Here is a 14,007-nt window from a genome sequence, read left to right as displayed (position 1 = left end):
GTGAGCTCCTGCCGCCGGCTTCAGCTATGGAAAGAGAGCCGGGCGCCCAGCATCTCCCTGCGGCGCCGGGCACGCATTGGGTTAAGTGAGCTGGAGGAGGCAAAACTGTGTTCCGTCTCCAAGTGGAACTGACGGAACGCAGTTCCGGCTCACTTTATCCCCTGGGTGTAAAGGGGCGTTGTACCATCCGGCCCAATAAAACACATCACTTACCAATAAATCTATCTACACACTTTGGTTTATTCTTCCAGTAAACTCCCAAGAAGAAGACTGGCACGCCCGTTAAAATAATGATGAGCCCTACGCCACACACTATTGGCTCGGAATAAAAACTGAATATCAGGAGAAAGGCCCAGAACAGCAGGTAGGTGATTGGAATCAGCAGGTTCACCTAAAACAAAACAAAGCGAGAAATAGGTCAGCTCATATCAGTTCTCCATTGTCTGTCATTAGTACCTTGTTACAACACTGACAACCAAATAATACACTATAATTGCCAAGTAACGTCTCTTTTTTTTAAATTTTAAATAAAAATCCAGCAGTGGATCTATCACAGCGCAGGGTGTGCTGATGGCAGACCCCGCTCTTTCCTGCGCTGGCGCCATCTTTCTGAATGTATCGCCAGAAAGAAGCATAGGGAGCCGGAGCACCACAACGGAGGCACTGGAGGTCATTCCGAGTTGATCGCTCGCTAGCTGTTTTTAGCAGCCGTGCAAACGCTAAGCCGCCGCCCTCTGGGAGTGTATCTTAGCTTAGCAGAAGCGCGAACGAAAGGATCGCAGAACGGCTGCAAAATAATTTTGTGCAGTGTCAGAGTAGCTTCAGACCTACTCAGCGCTTGCAATCACTTCCGACCGCTCAGTTCCGGATTTGACGTCACAAACACGCCCTGCGTTCACCCGGCCACGCCTGCGTTTTTCCTGGCACGCCTGCGTTTTTTCGATCACTCCCTGAAAACGGTCAGTTGACACCCAGAAACGCCCACTTCATGTCAATCACTCTGCGGCCGGCAGTGCGACTGAAAAGCGTCGCTAGACCTTGTGTGAAACTACATCGGCCGTTGTGAAAGTACAGAAGTGCCGATTTTTTGCATCAGCGCAGCGAACATTTTCAGCTAGCGATCAACTCAGAATGACCCCCACTGTCCAGCTGGTACAGTGAGTGGGGAATGGAGGCCTTTTCTAATATGCCTCTGAAATACAGTAAAGTGTTTTTGCAAAACATCTACCCCTCAGTGTATACATCAGGCGGTAGGAGCCAGCAGTGGGCCCCCCTCTCTGTAAGGGCCCGTGACTCCAGTCCCCCCCCCCCTGTTGGCTGCCCTGTATACTTGTGTTTACCATTCACACTAATGTTGGTCTTTTACTTTCTTTTCTTGTACCCAAAATGTATACAAGTAACAATCCTGTACACAGGTTCTGTCCAAGTTTAATTTTCAACTACCACTCCACCTCCCCCAATGAGATAACCGAGGTACTTCCTGTGTGCCTCCTACTGACAGCGTCTCCCCAAAACTCTACTGAACTGACGTTAGTGTCTGCAGTAACGGGAAGGTGTCTCTACACTACCTCCTGCAAGGGGCACTGCCCAGGGAGCCAGTTCAGGGGCCCCAGATTAGTGCCAGGGGCCCCTGCGGCGAGTCACGTACTGACGTAAAAGTAAAGGGGAGGAGATAAAGTTTTGTACAGTAATACGTATTGTTCGGTGCACGCAGGGTACACTGTGGCGCAGCTCTTACCTTAATTGGCCGGAACATATTGGGCTTCTTGAAGCGCAGAACAATTAGCCCCATAATTGTTACTCCGTAGCAGAGGTAGTTAATAAAAGACACGTAGTTTATTAAGGTGTAGGTATCGCCAACTAACATGATGATAATTGTCGCTCCGCACTGAAAGACAAAAATCCGGGTTATTGCGCTGGTAACATTATACTATACGTACAGGAATGTCGTTTATAAAGAAAGGGCCTTCTCCAGAGGCGGACGCAGTCGCGGCAGCTGCGTCCTTCGTCGTAGTTGCGTCTTCATGCTAATGCCACATCTTATTTGTATAGATTTGAGATGCCCGCTGGCAGTGACCTAATACAGTGCATTTCTGTCTGGTGCGTCTTTACAAAACATTGGCCGTTTACGTGCGCCATCGACGCAGCGTCCGCCTCTGTAACAGGCGTTGCAATTTATCATTCCCACTGCAAAGGATTTCTCTCCTCCGCTAGCAGCCTAGCGCCGCTGGGAAAGGGACATGGCGATATGTACTGGCACAAGGAGAAGTCGCACATGCCCACAGTGGTTTGGCCTGGCGGGGAAGATGCAAAGCCTTTCTGAAATCACATTACCAGGGGCTTCCGTGTGATAGGTCAAGAGTCAATAGGTGAAAACCATATGGGTGATACGCATTAAGTCGACAAGTACAAAAAGTCGACAGGGTGAGGTCGATATGACAATGGCGGACACACATACGGTTGACACAAGTCTTTTTTTAAACTTTTTTTGGGGTCAAATCTTAATAGTTAGTAATATGTACCCACCATCAGTAAAAACGTATACACTTGCCACGTTTCCGGAAAGGTTACTATTCCCAATTGTAGTCCACGTGGAGAGTAAATCAATCAAACGTTGGGAAAACATGGAAAAAAATGTGTCAACCATTTGTGTGTCGACCGTTGTCATGTCAACCTTTTGTACCTATGCATGTCGACCATACCATATTGACGGTCTATCTAGACAGTGTTTATCTGCCATCCGGATACTAAATAGGTGAGGAACGGGAAAGGTCTGACTTCTCCAGTCTTTTCCTTTTCACACATTCAGAATTTCAGCTTAGTAAATAGAAGGAATAACGTCAGTGCTGCAGAGAGACTATTCTGATGGTGCTCAGCCAATTGGAATATTCCACGGGTGTTATCCTTTACCGCGTATTGTCCCATCAGCAGAATCTGTGATCAGGTGACGGCGAGAAAACAGCTTACACGTATACGTCTTCTGGCTGCCTTCATGTACATTGATTAAGAATTAGTGGTCAACAGAATATTGAGTAACCTGCCAATAATAGCTTCTCGTAGAGTACATAGCACACAGAATACATCCGCACTACAGAACTGGCAGCAGGCTCAGAAAGCAAACCTGTGCCAACGAGCTCTGCCACCAGACGGGTATATATTGGCATCTGTGATCCATCCAGCCAGCGCTGCAGCATATACATACTGTAATACAGCTCTGCTGACCAGCCAACGCCCGCAGTATATTATATAGTGGCGTCCCTGGCATCATGTCTGACCATGTGTCTCTACCCCATGACACTGCTACTGCCGGCTCCCACCCAGAACTGTAGATTACATTATATAAAAGCATGTACCCAGCACTGTATGCAAGCTATGCCCTATATGTTACATAGTCTGCGCCCAACACATACCCCGTTTCCAAGATCACATTGCACCACTGGTACCCTGACGTGGTACACTGGCCTGTGCCCCCAATCATTACCTCAGACCATGTGTATACCAGTATGCACCATGTTATATTAAATTAGCCTGTGTCCCTCATTACACCAGCCTGCAGCTCACCACTGTACCAGCCAATGACAGATCACTATGCCAGCACCCTATCGTTATACCAGCCTGCAGCTCACCACTGTACCAGCCAATGACAGATCACTATGCCAGCACCCTATCATTAAACAGCCTACAGCTCACCACTGTACCAGCCAATGACAGATCACTATGCCAGCACCCTATCATTAAACAGCCTGCAGCTCACCACTGTACCAGCCAATGACACATCACTATGCCAGCCAGCACCCTATCATTATACCAGCCTGCAGCTCACCACTGTACCAGCCAATGACAGATCACTATGCCAGCACCCTATCATTACACAGCCTGCAGCTCACCACTGTACCAGCCAATGACAGATCACTATGCCAGCACCCTATCATTACACAGCATGCAGCTCACCACTGTACCAGCCAATGACAGATCACTATGCCAGCACCCTATCATTACACAGCCTGCAGCTCACCACTGTACCAGCCAATGACAGATCACTATGCCAGCCAGCACCCTATCATTATACCAGCCTGCAGCTCACCACTGTACCAACCAATGACAGATCACTATGCCAGCACCCTATCATTACACAGCCTGCAGCTCACCACTGTACCAGCCAATGACAGATCACTATGCCAGCACCCTATCATTACACAGCCTGCAGCTCATCACTGTACCAGCCAATGACAGATCACTATGCCAGCACCCTATCATTATACCAGCCTGCAGCTCACCACTGTACCAGCCAATGACAGATCACTATGCCAGCCAGCACCCTGTCATTACACAGCCTGCAGCTCACCACTGTACCAGCCAATGACAGATCACTATGCCAGCCAGCACCCTGTCATTACACAGCCTGCAGCTCACCACTGTACCAGCCAATGACAGATCACTATGCCAGCACCCTATCATTACACAGCCTGCAGCTCACCACTGTACCAACCAATGACAGATCACTATGCCAGCCAGCACCCTGTCATTACACAGCCTGCAGCTCACCACTGTACCAGCCAATGACAGATCACTATGCCAGCCAGCACCCTATCATTATACCAGCCTGCAGCTCACCACTGTACCAGCCAATGACAGATCACTATGCCAGCCAGCACCCTATCATTATACCAGCCTGCAGCTCACCACTGTACCAGCCAATGACAGATCACTATGCCAGCACCCTATCATTACACAGCCTGCGGCTCACCACTGTACCAGCCAATGACAGATCACTATGCCAGCCAGCATCCTATCATTACACAGCCTGCAGCTCACCACTGTACCAGCCAATGACAGATCACTATGCCAGCACCCTATCATTACACAGCCTGCGGCTCACCACTGTACCAACCAATGACAGATCACTATGCCAGCACCCTATCATTACACAGCCTGCAGCTCACCACTGTACCAGCCAATGACAGATCACTATGCCAGCACCCTATCATTATACCAGCCTGCAGCTCACCACTGTACCAGCCAATGACAGATCACTATGCCAGCCAGCATCCTATCATTACACAGCCTGCAGCTCACCACTGTACCAGCCAATGCCAGATCACTATGCCAGCACCCTGTCATTACACAGCCTGCAGCTCACCACTGTACCAGCCAATGACAGATCACTATGCCAGCACCCTATCATTACACAGCCTGCAGCTCACCACTGTACCAGCCAATGACACATCACTATGCCAGCCAGCACCCTATCATTATACCAGCCTGCAGCTCACCACTGTACCAACCAATGACAGATCACTATGCCAGCACCCTATCATTACACAGCCTGCAGCTCACCACTGTACCAGCCAATGACAGATCACTATGCCAGCACCCTATCATTACACAGCCTGCAGCTCATCACTGTACCAGCCAATGACAGATCACTATGCCAGCACCCTATCATTATACCAGCCTGCAGCTCACCACTGTACCAGCCAATGACAGATCACTATGCCAGCCAGCACCCTGTCATTACACAGCCTGCAGCTCACCACTGTACCAGCCAATGACAGATCACTATGCCAGCCAGCACCCTGTCATTACACAGCCTGCAGCTCACCACTGTACCAGCCAATGACAGATCACTATGCCAGCACCCTATCATTACACAGCCTGCAGCTCACCACTGTACCAACCAATGACAGATCACTATGCCAGCCAGCACCCTGTCATTACACAGCCTGCAGCTCACCACTGTACCAGCCAATGACAGATCACTATGCCAGCCAGCACCCTATCATTATACCAGCCTGCAGCTCACCACTGTACCAGCCAATGACAGATCACTATGCCAGCCAGCACCCTATCATTATACCAGCCTGCAGCTCACCACTGTACCAGCCAATGACAGATCACTATGCCAGCACCCTATCATTACACAGCCTGCGGCTCACCACTGTACCAGCCAATGACAGATCACTATGCCAGCCAGCATCCTATCATTACACAGCCTGCAGCTCACCACTGTACCAGCCAATGACAGATCACTATGCCAGCACCCTATCATTACACAGCCTGCGGCTCACCACTGTACCAACCAATGACAGATCACTATGCCAGCACCCTATCATTACACAGCCTGCAGCTCACCACTGTACCAGCCAATGACAGATCACTATGCCAGCACCCTATCATTATACCAGCCTGCAGCTCACCACTGTACCAGCCAATGACAGATCACTATGCCAGCCAGCATCCTATCATTACACAGCCTGCAGCTCACCACTGTACCAGCCAATGCCAGATCACTATGCCAGCACCCTGTCATTACACAGCCTGCAGCTCACCACTGTACCAGCCAATGACAGATCACTATGCCAGCACCCTATCATTACACAGCCTGCAGCTCACCACTGTACCAGCCAATGACACATCACTATGCCAGCCAGCACCCTATCATTATACCAGCCTGCAGCTCACCACTGTACCAGCCAATGACAGATCACTATGCCAGCACCCTATCATTACACAGCCTGCAGCTCACCACTGTACCAGCCAATGACAGATCACTATGCCAGCACCCTATCATTATACCAGCCTGCAGCTCACCACTGTACCAGCCAATGACACATCACTATGCCAGCCAGCACCCTATCGTTATACCAGCCTGAAGCTCACCACTGTACCAGCCAATGACACATCACTATGCCAGCCAGCATCCTATCATTACACAGCCTGCAGCTCACCACTGTACCAGCCAATGACACATCACTATGCCAGCCAGCACCCTATCGTTATACCAGCCTGAAGCTCACCACTGTACCAGCCAATGACACATCACTATGCCAGCCAGCAGCCCATCATTACACAGCCTGCATCTCACCACTGTACCAGCCAATGACAGATCACTATGCCAGCACCCTATCATTACACAGCCTGCAGCTCACCACTGTACCAGCCAATGACAGATCACTATGCCAGCACCCTATCATTACACAGCCTGCAGCTCACCACTGTACCAGCCAATGACAGATCACTATGCCAGCCAGCACCTTATCATTATACCAGCCTGCAGCTCACCACTGTACCAGCCAATGACAGATCACTATGCATGCCAGCACCCTATCATTACACAGCCTGCAGCTCACCACTGTACCAGCCAATGACACATCACTATGCCAGCCAGCAGCCTATCATTACACAGCCTGCAGCTCACCACTGTACCAGCCAATGACAGATCACTATGCCAGCACCCTATCATTACACAGCCTGCAGCTCACCACTGTACCAGCCAATGACAGATCACTATGCCAGCACCCTATCATTACACAGCCTGCAGCTCACCACTGTACCAGCCAATGACAGATCACTATGCCAGCACCCTATCAGTACACAGCCTGCAGCTCACCACTGTACCAGCCAATGACAGATCACTATGCCAGCACCCTATCATTTCACAGCCTGCAGCTCACCACTGTACCAGCCAATGACACATCACTATGCCAGCCAGCACCCTATCATTACACAGCCTGCAGCTCACCACTGTACCAGCCAATGACACATCACTATGCCAGCCAGTAACCTCTCCTGATTATACCAATCTGTACTTGTCAGCGTTTTTCGTGACAGCAACTGTACCTACCTGTGCCCAATCATTACACAAACTGTGGGGGAGATTTATGAAATCTTGTACATGTTGTTCATACCAATCAGCTTGTGTCATTATACAGGCTGTGCTTGAAAACCATGCTATGAGCAACTTCTACATTTTATCTCTACCCAAGATTTGATAAATCTCCCTGTGTCCCCATTTTAAAATAGCCTGTTGTAATACCCTGGAACTGCAAGGGCCTGCAAGCACAAATCAATTGTGGCACTACAGGTGCCAGCATGACTGTCATAAAAGTAAAAGGGTTGTTGGAGCTGTATAGAACTGAGCTAGCAGCCTACAGCTTTGCAGCACAGAAGGGGTTAACAGCCCAGCTCACAGCACAACAGATCAGCCTGCAAAAAGCAAATGCAGGACTCACCAAGTTGCAGCTCAGGGCGGGAAATCCCAGATGAGCTCAGGGCGGGAAATCCCAGATAGAATGTCTCCCTGGGAATAAAAGGTTATAAAAGGCTGTCATGCAGCAGCAGCAGCATGTTCTTTGCAGCCTGGTGTCTTTGCAGCCCAGAAGCACGTGTGTCAGCTAGCAGAAGCGTGGTGGATTAGCCAGAAAGATGTAGCCATAGTGAGGACTCCTCACATAAACATGTGGGGAGAGCAGCCAGACGCAGCAAGGCACCTGACAGAGGTAGACACCGCAGTGTGAGAGCAGCAGTACTCAGAATCCAGTGAGAGGGTGATGCAGTGTGCTACAGGTGTGAGTCTCGAGAGAGAGGAGGTATCTGGATTGGGGTCGGAAGCCACGCGGCATGATTAGAAGCCCCCCATGGACATGAGTCCTTGCTATGACAGAGAGAGAGAGACAGTAATCTGGTATGTTTAGCACTACTGGTCACAGAATGCCCTGGTACGTAATGCTGTTCACCATGTTCATGCCGCTGCAATTAAGTGACGCGCTGGAGGAGGTGCCCTGATATGTGATCTAATGTAACCGTTATGCTTTGTGCTGGAGGAGTGTTATGAAGTTTTCTCTAACGTCCTAAGTGGATGCTGGGGACTCCGTAAGGACCATGGGGAATAGCGGCTCCGCAGGAGACTGGGCACATCTAAAGAAAGCTTTAGGACTATCTGGTGTGCACTGGCTCCTCCCCCCATGACCCTCCTCCAAGCCTCAGTTAGATCTCTGTGCCCGAACGAGAAGGGTGCACACTAGGGGCTCTCCTGAGCTTCTTAGTGAAAGTTTTAGTTTAGGTTTTTTATTTTCAGTGAGACCTGCTGGCAACAGGCTCACTGCATCGAGGGACTAAGGGGAGAAGAAGCGAACTCACCTGCGTGCAGAGTGGATTGGGCTTCTTAGGCTACTGGACATTAGCTCCAGAGGGACGATCACAGGCCCAGCTTGGATGGGTCCCAGAGCCGCGCCGCCGGCCCCCTTACAGAGCCAGAAGGCAGAAGAGGTCCGGAAAATCGGCGGCAGAAGACGTCCTGTCTTCAACAAGGTAGCGCACAGCACTGCAGCTGTGCGCCATTGCTCTCAGCACACTTCACACTTCGGACACTGAGGGTGCAGGGCGCTGGGGGGGGGCGCCCTGAGACGCAATAAAAACACCTTGGCTGGCGAAAATACATCACATATAGCCCCCAGGGCTATATGGATGAATTTTAACCCCTGCCAGAATCCATAAAAAAGCAGGAGAAAAGTCAGCGAAAAAGGGGCGGAGCCTATCTCCTCAGCACACTGGCGCCATTTTCCCTCACAGCTCCGTTGGAGGGAAGCTCCCCTGGCTCTCCCCTGCAGTCACTACACTACAGAAAGGGTTAAAAAAGAGAGGGGGGCACTAATTAGGCGCAGTATTAACTATACAGCAGCTATAAGGGGAAAAACACTTATACAGGTTGAGTCTCCCTTATCCAAAATGCTTGGGACCAGAGGCATTTTGGATATCGGATTTTTCCGTATTTTGGAATAATTGCAAACCATAATGAGATATCATGGTGATGGGACCCAAGTCTAAGCACAGAATGCATTTATGTTTCATATACACCTTATACACACAGCCTGAAGGTCATTTTAGCCATTATTTTTAATAACTTTGTGCATTAAACAAAGTGTGTGTACATTCACACAATTCATTTATGTTTCATATACACCTTATACACACAGCCTGGAGGTCATTTAATACAATATTTTTAATAACTTTGTGTATTAAACAAAGTTTGTGTACATTGAGCCATCAGAAAACAAAGTTTCACTGTCTCACTCTCCGTCAAAAACTTCCGTATTTCGGAATATTCCGTATTTCGGAATATATGGATATGGGATACTCAACCTGTATAAGGTTATCCCTGTATATATATAGCGCTCTGGTGTGTGCTGGCAAACTCTCCCTCTGTCTCCCCAAAGGGCTAGTGGGGTCCTGTCCTCTATCAGAGCATTCCCTGTGTGTGTGCTGTATGTCGGTACTTTTGTGTCGACATGTATGAGGAGAAAAATGATGTGGAGACGGAGCAGATTGCCTGTAATAGTGATGTCACCCCCTAGGGGGTCGACACCTGAGTGGATGAACTGTTGGAAGGAATTACGTGACAGTGTCAGCTCTGTATAAAAGACAGTGGTTGACATGAGACAGCCGGCTACTCAGCTTGTGCCTGTCCAGACGTCTCATAGGCCGTCAGGGGCTCTAAAGCGCCCGTTACCTCAGATGGCAGATATAGACGCCGACACGGATACTGACTCCAGTGTCGACGGTGAAGAGACGAATGTGACTTCCAGTAGGGCCACACGTTACATGATTGAGGCAATGAAAAATGTTTTACACATTTCTGATAATACGAGTACCACCAAAAAAGGGGTATTATGTTCGGTGAGGAAAAACTACCTGTAGTTTTCCTGAATCTGAGAAATTAAATGAGGTGTGTGATGATGCGTGGGTTTCCCCCGATAACAACTGATAATTTCTAAAATGTTATTGGCATTATATCCTTTCCCGCCAGAGGTTAGGGTGCGTTGGGAAACACCCCCTAGGGTGGATAAAGCGCTCACACGCTTGTAAGGGCTCTACCTTCGCCTGAGATGGCCGCCCTTAAGGATCCTGCTGATAGAAAGCAGGAGGGTATCCTAAAAGGTATTTACACACATACTGGTGTTATACTGCGACCAGCAATCGCCTCAGCCTGGATGTGCAGTGCTGGGTTGGCGTGGTCGGATTCCCTGACTGAAAATATTGATACCCTAGATAGGGACAGTATATTTTTGCCTATAGAGCATTTAAAAGATGCATTTCTATATATGCGTGATGCACAGCGGAATATTTGCCGACTGGCATCAAGTCTAAGCGCGTTGTCCATTTCTACCAGTAGAGGGTTATGGACACGTCAGTGGTCAGGTGATGCGTATTCCAAACGGCATTTGGAAGTATTGCTTTATTAAGGGGAGGAGTTATTTGGGGTCGGTCTTTCAGACCTGGTGGCCACGGCAACAGCTGGGAATTCCACGTTTGTACCCCAGGTCGCCTCTCAACATGAGAAGACGCCGTATTATCAGGCGCAGTCTTTTCGTGGACAAGCGGGCAAAAGGTTCCTCATTTCTGCCCCGTGACAGAGGGAGAGGAAAAAGGCTGCAGAAATCAGCCAGTTCCCAGGAACAGAAACCCTCTCCCGCCTCTGCCAAGCCCTCAGTATACGCTGGGGCTTTACAAGCAGAATCAGGCACGGTGGGGGGCCCGTCTCAATGAATTTCAGCGCGCAGTGGGCTCACTCGCAAGTAGACCCCTGGATCCTTCAGGTGATATCTCAGTGGTACAAATTAGAATTCGAGACGTCTCCCCCTCGCCGTTTCCTAAAGTCGGCTTTACCGATGTCTCCTTCTGACAGGGAGACAGTTTTGGAAGCCATTCACAAGCTGTATTCCCAGCAGGTGATAATCAAGATACCCCTCCTGCAACAGGGAACGGGGTATTATTCCACACTGTTGTGGTACCGAAGCCGGACGGCTCGTTGAGACCGATTCTAAATCTAAAATCTTTGAACACTTACATACAGAGGTTCAAATTCAAGATTGAGTCACTCAGGGCAGTGATTGCGAACCTGGAAGAAGGGGACTACATGATGTCTCGGGACATCAAGGATGCTTACCTTCATGTCAAAATTTACCCTTCTCACCAAGGGTACCTCAGGTTTATGGTACAGAACTGTCACTATCAGTTCAGACGCTGCCGTATGGATGGTCCACGGCACCCCGGGTCTTTACCAAGGTAATGGCCGAAATGATGATATTCCTTCGAAGGAAGTGAATTTTAGTTATCCCTTACTTGGACAATTCCCTGATAAGGGTAAGATCCAGGGAACAGTTGGAGGTCGGTGTAGCACTATCTCAGGTAGTGTTGCGGCAGCACGATTGGATTCTCAATATTCCAAAATCGCACCTGGTTCCGACGACGTGTCTTCTGTTCCTAGGGATGATCCTGGACACAGTCCAGAAAAAGGTGTTTCTCCCGGAGGAGAAAGCCAGGGAGTTATCCGAGCTAGTCAGGAACCTCCTAAAACCGAGCCAAGTCTCAGTGCATCAATGCACAAGGGTTCTGGGTAAAATGGTGGCTTCCTACGAAGCAATCCCATTCGGCAGATTCCACGCAAGAACTTTCCAGTGGGACCTGCTGGACAAATGGTCCGGGTCGCATCTTCAGATGCATCAGCGGATAACCCTGTCACCAAGGACAAGGGTGTCCCTCCTGTGGTGGTTGCAGAGTGCTCATCTTCTAGAGGGCCGCAGATTAGGCATTCAGGACTGGGTCCTGGTGACCACGGATGCCAGCCTGCGAGGCTGGGGAGCAGTCACACAGGGAAGGAATATCCAGGGCTTATGGTCAAGCCTGGAGACATCACTTCACATAAATATCCTGAAGCTAAGGGACATTTACAATGCTCTAAGCTTAGCAAGACCTCTGCTTCAAGGTCAGCCGGTGTTGATCCAGTCGGACAACATCACGGCAGTCACCCACGTAAACAGACAGGGTGGCACAAGAAGCAGGAGGGCAATGACAGAAGCTGCAAGGATTTTTCGCTGGGCGGAAAATCATGTGATAGCACTGTCAGCAGTATTCATTCCGGGAGTGGACAACTGGGAAGCAGACTTCCTCAGCACGACCTCCACCCGGGAGAGTGGGGACTTCACCCAGAAGTCTTCCACATGATTAAAAACTCGACAGGTATTGCGCCAGGTCCAGGGACCCTCAGGCAATAAGCTGTAGACGCTCTGGTAACACCGTGGGTGTACCAGTCAGGGTATGTGTTCCCTCCTCTGCCTCTCATACCCAAGGTACTGAGATTGATAAGATGGAGAGGAGTAAGCACTATATTCGTGGTTCCGGATTGGCCAAGAAGGACTTGGTAACCGGAACTTCAAGAGATGCTCACGGAGGATCCGTGGCCTCTACCTCTAAGAAGGGACCTGCTCCAGCAAGGACCCTGTCTGTTCCAAGACTTACTGCGGCTGCGTTTGACGGCATGGCGGTTGAACGCCGGATCCTGAAGGAAAAAAGGCATTCCGGATGAAGTCATCCCTATCCTGATCAAAGCCAGGAAGGATGTAACCGCAAAAACATTATCACCGCAATTGGCGAAAATATGTTGCGTGGTGCGAGGCCAGTAAGGCCCGACGGAGGAAATTCAACTGGGTCGATTCCTACATTTCCTGCAAACAGGAGTGTCTATGGGCCTGAAATTGGGATCCATTAAGGTTCAAATTTCGGCCCTGTCAATTTTCTTCCAAAAAGAACTAGCTTCAATCCCTGAAGTTCAGACGTTTGTAAAAGGGGTACTGCATATACAGCCTCCTTTTGTGCCTCCAGTGGCACTTTGGGATCTCAATGTAGTTTTGGGTTCCAAAAGTCACATTGGTTTGAACCACTTAAATCTGTGGAGTTAAAATATCTCACATGAAAAGTGGTCATGCTGTTGGCCCTGGCCTGGGCCAGGCGCATGTCAGAATTGGCGGCTTTATCCTGAAAAAGCCCTTATCTGATTTTCCATTCGGACAGGGAGGAATTGCGGACTCGTCCTCAGTTTCTCCCCAAGGTGGTTTCAGCGTTTCACCTGAACCAACCTATTTGTGGTGCCTGCGGCTACTAGGGACTTGGAGGCCTCCAAGTTGCTAGACGTTGTCAGTGCCCTGAAAATATATGTTTCCAGGACGGCTGGAGTCAGGAAATCTGACTCGCTGTTTATCCTGTATGCACCCAACAAGCTGGGTGCTCCTGCTTCTAAGCAGACTATTGCTCGTTGGATTTGTAGTACAATTCAGCTTGCACATTCTGTGGCAGGCCTGCCACAGCCAAAAATCTGTAAATGCCCACTCCACAAGGAAGGTGGGCTCATCTTGGGCGGCTGCCCGAGGGGTCTCGGCTTTTCAACTTTGC

At 49.6% G+C, this 14,007-nt stretch overlaps 1 protein-coding gene across 1 annotated transcript in view; it reads right to left on the bottom strand.

The window, feature by feature from the left end:
• SLC7A10 (solute carrier family 7 member 10) overlaps positions 1-14,007 on the bottom strand; it is a 139,343-nt gene that overhangs the window by 3,252 nt on the left and 122,084 nt on the right. Inside the window, exons 9-10 of the mRNA XM_063945987.1 lie at positions 1,739-1,888; positions 214-391 (exon numbers count right to left, since the gene is read on the bottom strand). Coding sequence (XP_063802057.1) covers positions 214-391; positions 1,739-1,888 — 328 coding nt within the window. The remainder of the gene's footprint in view (positions 1-213; positions 392-1,738; positions 1,889-14,007) is intronic.

The sequence above is a fragment of the Pseudophryne corroboree genome, chromosome 11 (assembly GCF_028390025.1).
Source record: "Pseudophryne corroboree isolate aPseCor3 chromosome 11, aPseCor3.hap2, whole genome shotgun sequence".
Taxonomy (NCBI): Eukaryota; Metazoa; Chordata; class Amphibia; order Anura; family Myobatrachidae; genus Pseudophryne; species Pseudophryne corroboree.
The sequence above is the reverse complement of the archived record's forward strand: the minus strand, read 5'-3'. Positions and strand labels throughout refer to the sequence as shown.